Source organism: Gavialis gangeticus, unplaced genomic scaffold (genome assembly GCF_001723915.1).
Source record: "Gavialis gangeticus isolate Ggan-Ray unplaced genomic scaffold, GavGan_comp1, whole genome shotgun sequence".
Taxonomy (NCBI): Eukaryota; Metazoa; Chordata; order Crocodylia; family Gavialidae; genus Gavialis; species Gavialis gangeticus.
In genome coordinates, this window is record NW_017729024.1 from 102,916,610 (window position 1) to 102,929,147 (window position 12,538).

Genomic DNA, 12,538 nt, shown 5'->3' on the forward strand with positions numbered 1-12,538 from the left:
AAAACAGACCTTACGACAACAGGCTGAGAGCCATGGGGCTCTTTAGCCTGGAAAAGCGCAGGCTCAGGGTGATCTGATGGTCACCTAGAAGCTTATCAGGGGTAACCACCAGTACTTGGGGGAACATTTGTTCACCAGAGCACCCCAAGGGATGACGAGGTCAAATGGTCATAAACTACTACAAGACCATTTCAGGCTGGACATAAGGAAGAATTTCCTTACTGTCGGAGCCCCCGAAGTCTGGAACAGCCTGCCATCGGAGGTGGTTCAAGCACCTACATTGAACACCTTCAAGAGCAAATTGGATGCTTATCTTGCTAGGATCCTATGACCCCAGCTGACTTCCTGCCCTTTGGGCGGTGGGCTGGACTCAATGATCTTTTGAGGTACCTTCCAGCTCTAAAGTCTATGAAATCTATGAAGTCTAATTTGGCTGAATTGATTCAGGACAGTGATCCGAATCTCCAAATCGAACCACTGTCATCTGAATCAGCCAAATCTAAATCCAAATCGAATACTTCCCTATTCACACAGGCCTAATGACAAGGGATTTCCCCCTTCTTCCTTGCTGGAAAGAAATGAAGAAAAGTTTTCTCCTTATTTTCCCTCCGAGGTTGACTTCATGGCTCTTAACTTCTGTGCTTCAAAATATGGTGTGGTCAATGAAAATGTGAAATGAAATTTATCTACATGTCATGGGATTAATGGGATTTCCTTTAAGACACATTTGTGAGGTATTTTGAATGGAAAAGTAGAACGTTTTAGAAGTAGTATCATCTACAAGTCTGAAGAACAGGAAATGACACTACAACAATTAACACCTATCAACCTATGGAGAATGAGAGAGTCTTAGGGTTTTCTGGGAGATATAAGGATGTTGGACAGTAATATTATATGCAAAAGAGAGGTTAGAACTTTTATATTGTTCCGGAGGGAATGGTAGAATCAGAATCATCTAAGCATCAGATTTTAATTACTTAAGGGCTTGTCTATAGAAAATTATACTAATGTAATTCAGTCAATTTAAGATGCCCAGTACAAATGCATTTAAACTAGTTTACATTGTGATTCAACTAGTTTGCCTTAATTGGGTAAAATACCTGATTTGGCTACATAAACTTAAACCATTTTAAGCAATTGAATAGTTTATACTAGTGATACTAATAAAAAATACCCATACGTAGAATAGCCCTTAGATTCTGTAGAGCTACAGTGTCTGCTCATCAGTAACATATGTTCTTTTTGATAAAGAGAAGTTTATTGAGTGCCTAGCAGCTAAAGGTATCTAACCAGGATGATAGTTATGCAGTTCTAAATACTGGTGCTTTAATATATGCATGTTTATATAAAGATAATGAGGCATAGCTATCTGTATCCTAAGAGGTCCCTGGGTTGAGAAGATTTCCATTGCACAAACAGTGGAAATGACATGCTCTACTACCAATTTGTTAAATGAAAAAATATATCAAGAAATGCATTGCAAAGATGTCGTGCTAATGTAGTTTTAGGGTAGAGATATGAAATTCAGATCCAGACTTGGATCATAAGCTATACTTTCCCAAAATGATGGAAACTGGGGCATTCAATTGTTCCCGTTGGGAAAATTATACAGATAGGCAGAGTTCTAGTGAGCTGGATATGATGTTCCCTTCAGACCCATCTCTATATCCTTTTCATTAGCATCCTAACTACAATTTTACAAATCCTTATATTTCCTAAGGATTGGAGAAATATGTTGGGAGAAAGGAAGGGATTGAAGAGGTTACTTTGAATTGGTATTGGGACATAATACCATTTGAAGTAAACAAGTTATATAAAGCAAACTATTTTTTGGAGGCAATATATAATGACAGTTCTCATAGGGAACAGGGAAAAAACTGATATAAGAAGAGAAATACATTTCTGTAATGTTCAAGGTGTTTTTGGAGAAATAGCATGTGTGTGTGCACACATGCACATGCATGCACAAGCACACACACAAAACGTTTGGGATGCCCATTGTTTCCCTTTTGTTCCAGTAACAGGGAGGAAAAGAGTGAAAGCAGGTATCTTCATAGAAAAAAAGGCAAGAGAATTTACCTAAATATTTCACCTTAATTGTAGCCAGGGCTTAAATGGTCTACAGGAAAGACACATCTCTGTCAGTGACTAGTAATAGGATATAAGTCACTAATTACAGGGGATGTATGCTCATCAAGAGCCTCACTATTTAAGAAATTTCTGTATTTTAGACCTGGGTCAGTGACCCCATAAAACAAGCTTGCTTCAACATTCATTATAAGCCTTATTCTTGCTTACAATGCAAGGCAGATAGATAGCTAACTTTCTGCTCTATGAAGTAATGGTGCTGAGTAAGATGTTTGAGTAGTAAACATCTAGAAAAGGTCATATTCCATTATCTCTTTCTATATTTATAAATGTATTGTACCAAACATATCCCTGGTTAACTCAGCTGAAGGAATAAAGGGGATCTATTTAATTTAACTTTTTTAAAATCTAGGTATGCTACTCAATCTTCAGTTTAAGTCCTGTATTTATTTATCAGTAGAAACAAATTGCCTTGGTTTTGTTATATGCTAATTTAACAGAATTTACTGCCACCACTTCTGGTGAAGGTTATTACATAAAAATCCTATTTATGGTAATTCTATCTAATATACTTCACATTATCTGACTATTGTTTGACAGTCATCCTGCAGCCATTGGGATGTTTTCATATCAAATGCTGCACTGATTTAATTTCTATACTGTATTCGAGAAAATGAACATGTTTCTAACAGTAGCATTGTCTTCTAAAATTGCAGATTACGGTGTTTCGCATGGGATCGGAGGGACATCAGGACATTGATTTAGCTATCCTGACAGCATTACTGAAAGGTAATAGAGTTTCACTTTACAAAGAATCCATGACAAATGAAAATGTATTAACTGTATGCCTGATGTACTAGTCTTTCTTACACTGACACAGTAAATTATACCATGAAACAATTTAAATACTTTTTGCTCCAACCACTCCTCATATAACAAAAATCCAGTCCATGCTTTAATATTTAAAACATTTGCTATTCCTCTTTAAATTCTTCATCTTTACTAAGCATTTCAGAAGACTTGTCAGGAAGTTGAGAAAAACATCTCCATTTTTGGTCATGTTAAAATGCTTGCCTCCCTGTACTTTGTAAAACATATGTGAAAATTTATCTCATTTATAAATGTCTATTATAAATTGGTGTTCCAATGCTTTCATGTTTGCAGTCAGTTCTTAAACAGAAGTTGATTAACTACCTGTTCATACTTAATCTATCTTCTATTTGCCAAATAATTCTCATACAAAGAATTACAGTGAATTGCTATCAAAGTAGAGGTGAGATGAACTGCATGGTTGGCTGCACTTACTTTATCGTGTGAAAAAAATCAAGTAGTTCAAAAAACGATGCATTCCTTTTATTGAAACTGTTCAGTTAAAGTGATTAGTATCTGCAGCAACTATCTATCTTATGTATTATTTCATAGATTTCATAGACATTACGGGTGGAAGGGACCTCAGAAGATCATTGAGTCCGGCCCCCTGCCCCAGGGGCAGGAAGTCAGCTGGGGTCACATATTCATATATGTTAAGGGATTGGCTGGATGATGTACTATGGTACAGTGATAACCTTTCATATCTTGTCTGTACCTTATATAACAGTGGAGATGGATACTCACTGTATTTTCAGGATTCCAAATGATCCTTCTATTCAGTAGTCTGGAGTACACCTAGGGTGCATCTACATAAGACACTTAATGGTGAATTAACATAGTTTATTGTGAAGAAAGCATGTGGGTCTACACATGCACATGCTTACAAATGCTTACATGCTTGCAAATGCAAGTAGCAAATGTACTTGGAATTAGTAATGGTGCCGTAGCACTCATGTAGATGCCTGTCTGATAACCAAATCTGCTCCCTGTCAGCTGTCCACCAGGGGCCAGATGATAGCTCCCTGCCCCTGGAAGCTGCCTGCTGCCCTGGCCTGGCAGCAGGGAGCTTCAAGCCCCCTGCTCCCAGATTGCCATTGTGGAGCTCCCAGCCTCAGCTCCGCCATTGTGATCAGGGAGCAGGGGCCTGGGAGACCATTTTCTCCCAACCCAGGCCCCATGGTCACAGGGCTTAGATTCAGAGATGCTTATCACTCAGCCTGAGCCCCATAGTTGTGGGGCTTAGGCTGGAAGACCTTTATCCGCCATTATCACAGGGCTCAGGCTAGGAGACAAGGGTCTTCCAGCCCAAGCCCTGAAATCATGGGGCTCAGGCTGGGAGAAATGCATCTCTCAGCAATGGCTCAATGGTTGCAGAGCTGGTACTGGGAGCTCCCTGCTGGTGGGGGCTGGGGAGCTTCTTTCCTGCCCAGCTCCATGAGCACAGAGCTGGCGGGGGGACCAGGCTGGGGAGCTTTTTTTCCCTCTAAGCCCTGTGAGCACAGAGCTGGGGGGAGGGAGGAGAACAAGCTCCCCTACCTGTTCCCCCTGCAGCTCTGCACTTGTGGAGCTCTATGGGGAACAAGCTTCCCAGCCCTCACTCTGCAATTGTAATTGCAGTCATGGAGCAGGGGCTGGGAGCTCCCTGCATGGGGACAGTTCATGCATGGGGAACGTCCCTGCATGGGGGACCTGCCCCTGGCCAGGACAGTTCCCAGCCAGCCCCAGGATGTGTGGGAAAGCATGTGCAGCCTGGAGGTGACTGGGGACTGTTGTGTTTTGGGCAGTCCCCAACCAGCTCTGGGCTGCACATACAGACTTCCCTGCACAACCCTGGGGCTGGCCAGGAGTTAGTCAGGGGCAGGTCCCAGCTTTATGCCCCAATTGGATGATTGAGGCACCGCACTGAGGAAGAGCTGCAGGGGTGGGGCAGGTCCCAACCCCCTGCTCTGATCCACCAGTGGGGCAGCTAGCAGCAAGCTCCTAGCCTGCAAATATTTCCAAGCCCCGTGCCCCTGATCAGGGAGCCATGAGCCCCCTGCTGCTAAGGCAAGGGGACATTGTCCCTACCCCAGCAGCAGGCAGCCCCCCAGGACCAAGAGACAGCTGTCTCTTAGCCCAGTGCTCCCTGGCGGCCTCTGGGCTAACACCTAGGGAGAGCCTGGAGCTCCTTCCACTGGCCACAGAGGCTCATTACAGGGCTTCAGGGAACTGGGAGCAAATCTGTTCTCTAATCTGTGCATGTGTAGACACCTACCCAAAAACCCTTACTCTACAGTATCTTACTGCACAGTAAATCTAAACTGGAGTAAATGCATGTGTAGACACACCCATAGATAATATAAGCTGAATTTAACCTTTTTTTATATTACCTAAAAGTGGCAAGATTTTAAAAGAACACATTTCTGTATCTTGCTAACATGAGTGATCCAGCTCAGGGAGGGCTAGATTCTCAGTGGTATTACTTTCTATACACACAAGGGTAATTGAGAGATATATTGGTAATGAGAGGTAGTTGGCTGTGTTAGTCTAAGATAAGCAGAAGGCAGGTTAGTGTACCATCTTACAGGTTAAGATGCCACATTGGCCTGCTTTCCTTATTAGTCATGGTCATAAACTCTGAGTACATCTCAGTATGTTAACTCTATTAATGTGTAGTCCCATAATAATTTATGTCTATTTATTCTATTATGGTGTAGGCATATACTATTAGAAGGCTGTATTATGAGAAGTCTGTTTTTTGTTAGCTTTTCAGGATATTTTCAAATTCTAATTCACTTTGTCGCCTATTTTACAATCCCTTACACTATTAGTCCTGGTTCACTTCAGAGCGGGCACATCTGCACATGCCCCTGACTGCACATTTGGTACTGCACAGTCATTTAGTATTTGCTTTAGCAGTGAGCAAGTACTAAATGACTGTGCAGTACCCACTGGTACTGCACAGTCTTGCCAGTGCACTGTTATTTTTAGATGCTACATTGCCATAGCACTGAGCTATGACGACGTAGCTCATCACTACAGCAATGTAGTGTCTCATGTAGATGTGCCCAGTATGACATCAAAATAAGATGGGTAGCCTGCTCCCACTAAATTTGTGCTTGCAAACATACAAAACATTAAAAAGCACTATTTATAAACAGACTAGAATTATGTGATAAGGCTATTCACCTAGCATTTGAAGTACCTGGCCTCCATTTAAAAATGTCACACGTGGTTTTGTGTGAATTCTGCAAGAAGTTAAAGCGAAGCATCTACTGCTGTTGTTTCTTGATTCTGTCTGACAATTTTTAGTCGTAAAAAGGAATAAGAAGCATTGAGCATTATTTTAGAACATTTCTGTAAATATTTAAGGAGTGAATTTTACTGAGTGACTGACTTGAGCAGTGTAACAACATCACACAAAGTATTCCCATTTTCCTGTGTGTCAGCACTTATGTCAGACCACTGTACATTTGCAGACTGCTCTGTAGTAATATCGTTTCTAGATCCATTGTCAAGATGCTGTGTTGTCACTACTGGACACACTAGCATGTAATACAGAAGGGGTACATCTACATGTACAATTAGCACAACTGAATAAACTCCAGCACACTTTGGGCCATAATTAATTTTCCCAGGCCCAGTGTTTACCTGCTTTTAGCATACCCAAACAGAGATTATTTTACCTACATCAGTATCTTAGTTTCTGGTTTGTTTTTAAAAACAAATACTTTCTTGCAAACGTGAATAATAAAAATCTGTCCAGAAGAGTAAACTAATGATGTCCATTTTACAATAGTTTTTCTAATTGGAGATCACTGCACTGAGCATGTATAAATGGTTGCCTTTAAATGTCCAACAGTAGGTTGATAACCACCAACTGAAGAAATTAATTACCATTATCTTACTATTGTAGTCATTGATTCCTTATGTTTTAAAAAAGGAAGCAACTAGAGGCTTTTCTAGTAACATTCTATGTCTCTCTATTTTAATAAGGATGCCAAAGTTTGACTTGTGGGTAAAAAATGATTGTTTTCCTGCTACCCCCAGGTGACAAGTTTTAAACATCTGCATAGGTAAAATCTCAAGGCATTTTGGACATCTTCATGCAGAAACATGTGAAATCAAGGAGAAGGAAGGAGGAAAAAATTCATCTAAAATAAGAAACTATAATTGCACACCCTCTTCCACCCCTAAAATAGGAAGTAATTCACTTGGTATAATTCATTCTTATCTTAAAGATAGTTATATCTTTTTATCACACTTGGTCTACTGTGTAACAACTTGCTATTTTCTATTAAGGTAATCAGAGAAACTGCTGCTCTTAAAACTTTTTCTTTAGCAGGATGCAAGTCAGCTCTTTAAATCTGACATTCCATTTTTTCTGGGCATATTTCCAAGATTTGATCCCAGCACAGATTCACTTAAGTCTTCCATCCCAGCAGTGCTCTACTTACAGTGCAATTTTCTGTGTAGCCAGTGGATGATATTTAAGCCAGGAACAGCATTGCTCTCTATTTATTTGAAAATGTCTTCAGTAGGATCAGCGGCTGCAGTACTAAGTTTGTAATATCAGCTGTAGATGAGACAGGCCCACTGAGTAAATAATCTACAGTGGGCCTGTCTCATCCAGAACATCAGTTTTTGCATATGCCAGTTGTTCCTGTCTTCTCCTATCTCAGTAGATACAATTACCTTGTCTCTTCATGTTTACTGATAGTGTAAGTCATCACTCACCTGATTGTGATCTTCTATTATCTCAGAAGGAAGCTGGTCCTGTATGTGTAATCTTGATATCTCTTTTGATGCTTTGCTGACCTCCATGATTTTGTAATCTGTTGAGAGCAGCTTTCACTTTTTTGTTAAGAGTCTGAAAAGCTAAAACTCTCAGTTTGAATATTTCGCCTTTGATTTTTTTTTGCTACTTAGCACTTGCTAGATTATTAAACTTTGAAGAGGCTGAAAGAAGAGGAATTTCCAAGATTGTACCTTATATCTTTTCTTGTTAACATCGGTTTCCTGATTGTACAGGAATAAAGAAAATGTAGGAAATACATATTAGTTTAATCACAGTGTGCCATTAGATAAAACTACTTATCTGAAATAGTTTTTTGTTGTGTATCTGTATCTTCGCACTCAGAGGGAATTATGGTTCTGATGCAATCCATTCTTTTCCATAGATATGTATGTCATAAAACAAAAACCCATTGATCAAAGATATGAGTTTTAATTCGTTTGAATTGGTAGGCTTAAGGCAGTTACACTAGTAAATTCCCTTAATTATTTATGAAAAAGCAGCTTTGAAGACTAGATCAAGTTATCCTGAAATTTCTGAAGTGTTCAGATACAAGCTCTTGTTTCTAACCTACCCCTACAGCCATACTACAGAAGAAGATTATTTGATGATTTTTTCAGAATCTCATTGAGGGTAGATTTTATAATCCTTGCTATATAAATTAATAATTCTACCTCACTGAAAGGAGCCAGAATAGCAGAAGGAGGTGGACTGTTAGTAGAGCAGCATCACTTCCTGCTTGTCATGAGACTTGCTACAAACTATTGTCTTTCAAATCTGGGTTGAACATAGCACCACGCAGAGGTATAACTGGACACTTGAATGCTCTGGGCAGCAGCAGCACATGCAACTGCATTATATCCAGTCTCTGATGGTAGCAGACAGGCCAGGAGTGTAGCTGCTGCTATTTTTGTGCACCTCCTCCTTCATTATGCTCATGAGTACCAATATAGTTGCCTCCAACATTACAACATATTCAAACCCTGAAGAGATTTTGAGAGATTATTGCCTTATTTGTTTCCAGGAGCCCTGGGAATTCTGCTTTTTGTTTAATCTGGTCTTCTGCTCTACTTCACTTTGACGTGATCTGTAATGAGGAGGAGGATGGTATCCAATGTTTATATTGTCAGGTATCACTGTAATGCGCAGCTCTTAAATTCCATTCTGTTGCTCCAAGAGACACTTGTTCATGTGGGAAGTAGATTACCAATTATATGATTCTGCAGCAAGTAATTTTCTCGCTACAGCTCCTTCAGTCTTGGTCTTCCCAACTTTAACAACAGGGGTTGAAGTGGCAATAGATTTTTGTGCTTTTAGAGCTGATCTTTAGAGGAATTTCTCTTTAGAGGCTCTTTAGAGCAGCAAGTATGTGACAAGAAAGTTAAAAGCAAGGTGAAGTGATTTGTACTAAAAATGCCTGATTATCAAAGATCCTCAGCTCAGAATACTTTACAAGAGAAAGTGCAGTCCACGGGTATGTTCACAAGACTGTTCTAGTATGTTGATAGCACTGGTCATGAGTCAAACCCCTTATTACATAGTCCTTTCATTATCTGAATTGTTAGGACTTTGGAAAGACACACAGTATGGGATATGCTCAGTATGACATTATGGCCATATAAGGTCATATGTTCACTGAACTGTATATTACACTAATGCAAACTTAATGCTGTGTACTACTTCCAGCTTGTGAATAATGCATGACTCATGCTTATAAAGCATCCATCATGCAGCATTAGACAGGGCTGGGAGGCAAAGGATGCTGAATCTGTTGACCCTGAAATCATTGCACATTTGCTTTGACACAAAAGGATCTATGTTGGCTCAGTCCACTCTGTTTCAGAGATAGCCAGGTCATCTGTTCACTATTCTTTTTTCAGTTATTATCATCATTATGCTAGGAGCTGTGCAAGGCACAAATGCAGTAGAAGCACAGGCCCTATTCCAAAGTAATCCATAAAACAGACAGAGACCACAAGATGCACTGTGGGATGCAAAGGACAGTGTTAGTTTAAACTGCTGTTTTTTTCCAATCTTCTCTCACATAATGACAGAGGAAAGGGAACATTTGCTACCAAGTAAAGCTTTAAAGCACTGTGGAAGAAGAAAGTGTTTGGAAGTCTCCTTCAAGCATCACTGTCTGAACAATGTAGCGAATGGGGATGTGTGGGGACACCTCCAGATTTTTAACCCCAACCAAAAAGAGACTGTCCTGAAAGAATCCATCACAACTTTTAAACTGATCACAGTTCCCTAAGAAATGCCGACTAGTCCAGAAACCTCAAGGTGCATCTTCTGAGTACCACAGGTTACTGTGAACACATCTGGCCAACCCTGGGCTCTTTATAATGTCTTCCCATAGAATATTGGCTCAAGTTCAAAGATTCAGGACTTATTTTCAAGGCACTAGATAATTCTACTAAAGTAAAACATCCCACTGTGACACTACAAACATTTTTGTTCTGGAGAGGCTATGAGAGTAAAAACAAACCACACGTGATAGGTACCAGTGATGTTAGAATCATAGAATCAGGACAACGTCCAGACGAGCGTGGCCATGTGGTACGTGGCACCACAGACATGCTAGTCTTCTCTGTGCTGCAAGGTAACAGTGTGTGGGTGGGAGTTGACTCCAGGAGATCCCGGGGTCAAAAAACCCACACAAAAAAAAGTGGGGTAGCACACATGGGGACAGCACGTGCAACCCAAAACCAGAGCCTGGCTGGCCAGAGCCAGAATCCAGCTGCCAGCCAGGCTCTGAGTGACAGGATCACCACTGCTGCAGGCACAGGAGGCCCCCAGGACTCCAGGTAAGACTGCTGGGCCCAGTCCACCCCAGCCTCCCCTTCCTCACCTGGGGTAACCTGCTGAGTGCCGGAGGGCACATGGCACAGGTGTTCCCTGGAGACAACTAGCAGCGGCACAAGGTGACACAGCCATAGGGCACATCCACATGTACAGGCACGTGTGCTTGCAGCAGCTCAAGTAACAGCAGCACAAATTTGTGCTGGAGATTTATGCCTCAGCACATGTGCCTGAACATGCACTTTGGCGTGGGGCAAATTGTGCCACTTAGAGCAAACTGACCCTGCCCAGCTCCTCCTGGACCTTCGGCCAGGGGGAGCTAGAGGCTGTGGCCAGCGTCTGTGTTGGCCCCAGCAGGATAAAAACCTTTCCTGGTGAGCAGGGCTACTTGCCCTCAGGAGCTTCTGAAGCCTGGCCAGTTGGTATCTGGGGACACTACACTTTATGCCAGCTGGACAGTGCTGAAGCAGCCCTAACTTAGAGTAGCCCCTGAACCCTCTACCCACTGCAGAAGTCTGGCAGTGGGGACTGCTGGCTGTGACATGCTGGCACCTGCAACAGCATCCGCCTCCTTGGATCTGCGGTCCCATGGCTGCACACCTGACAGACCCACACGGGGACCGCACAGCTACCTACGCTGTGGCATGGGCACCACAGAAAAGACTCCTGCACCTCTGGGCCAGCTGCCAGGGCTGTGGCTGCACAGTTGGTCTTCGTACAGCACTCCTATCATGTCTTCTGGTGCTGCTGCTCTATCATCTGAGCAGGTATCACCCAGAAAATGTGCTCATTGTGGTGGCCCACTTTGAACTGTTGAAGCATGTTCTCCTGACCCCAAATGGCTAGGAGTTCAGCCACCTTGTCTGCCCCCTAGCTGGGTCCCCAGTGCTGGCCCTGGGCAGGCTCCTTTGCCTGGATCTGGCTATTTGCCTCACCAGCAAGGACCCTGGTGTTCCCTGTTTAAAAATTGCAAATCCTGTGATAAACACCCCAAATTCTCTCATTAAAATACCCAAAATCTGCATTCTTCCAGCATTAAAATGAAACACCACTATATATAGGTTAATTGGGCAAAGTTTTATTGATATATCTGCAATTTTAAAGCAGTCTGGAAGCCTGTCAATGCCTCTATCATCATAATAAAATAAATTCTAAATATCTATATATTTTGGCATTTGCTTTTGGTTCTTTTATCATAGTAAAATCAGAGTTCCCCTACCCCCTTCTCTAACCAGGATGTGGGGACAGCTGCAACTGGACCTGCAGCTGCTTTGTGGTATTGAGCAGCAGTGATATGTTAGTGCCCTGCCCCAGCCCATGCCCTTGCCCCTGACTCCCCAACCCACAGCCTTGCCAGTGCCCCTCACTCCTGACCTACAGCCCTTGTCTGATCCCTGCTTACTCCCTCCTGGTACCAGCTCCCTCCCAACACCAGGACACAGGTCCAGCTGCAGCTGTCCTACCCACTGCTTTGTGAATCTGAGCAGTGCCAGCCCTTGCTGTTCTGCTCCCTGTGCCTGTGTCCAGGCCCCAGTGATCCCCATGTTGTTCCTGGGAAGCCCTTGACTGGGGCTTAGGGACTGGGCTGGGCAAGCCCCTTCCCTTCCAGGCTGGCCTCCCCCTGCACAAGCTACTCTAGTGGGGCAGAGATCTCCAAGCCCAGCTTTGGTGGCCTCTCCTACCCGGAATAGTCCCCCACCCCTCCATCTCTTTCCCTCTCTCTTTCACACATATACACACACCCCTGCTGCCGCCCCTGGCCCATTACATACACCCATAAACCCTGCTACCACTTCAATCCCCCACCCCAACCATCAGCCACCTCTGATGCCACCTCCACCCCAACCCCCCAGATTGGGTGTGGGGAGGATGTGGGGTTTGTTGGTGGCGGGGGTGTGGTTTGTGGGGGATGTAGGGGTAATAGGGCTTGTGGATGGATATGTGAGGGGGAGTTGTAGGGAAGGAGCTAGTCAGCTGGGAGCAGGCTAAGTGGGCTGAGGA

At 42.8% G+C, this 12,538-nt stretch overlaps 1 protein-coding gene across 1 annotated transcript in view; it reads left to right on the forward strand.

Annotated features, from left to right (window-relative positions):
• The window catches only part of TRPM3 (transient receptor potential cation channel subfamily M member 3), a 335,439-nt gene that overhangs the window by 163,108 nt on the left and 159,793 nt on the right, over positions 1-12,538 (forward strand). The window contains exon 9 of the mRNA XM_019517468.1: positions 2,805-2,877. Within this exon, the coding sequence (XP_019373013.1) occupies positions 2,805-2,877 (73 nt within the window). The remainder of the gene's footprint in view (positions 1-2,804; positions 2,878-12,538) is intronic.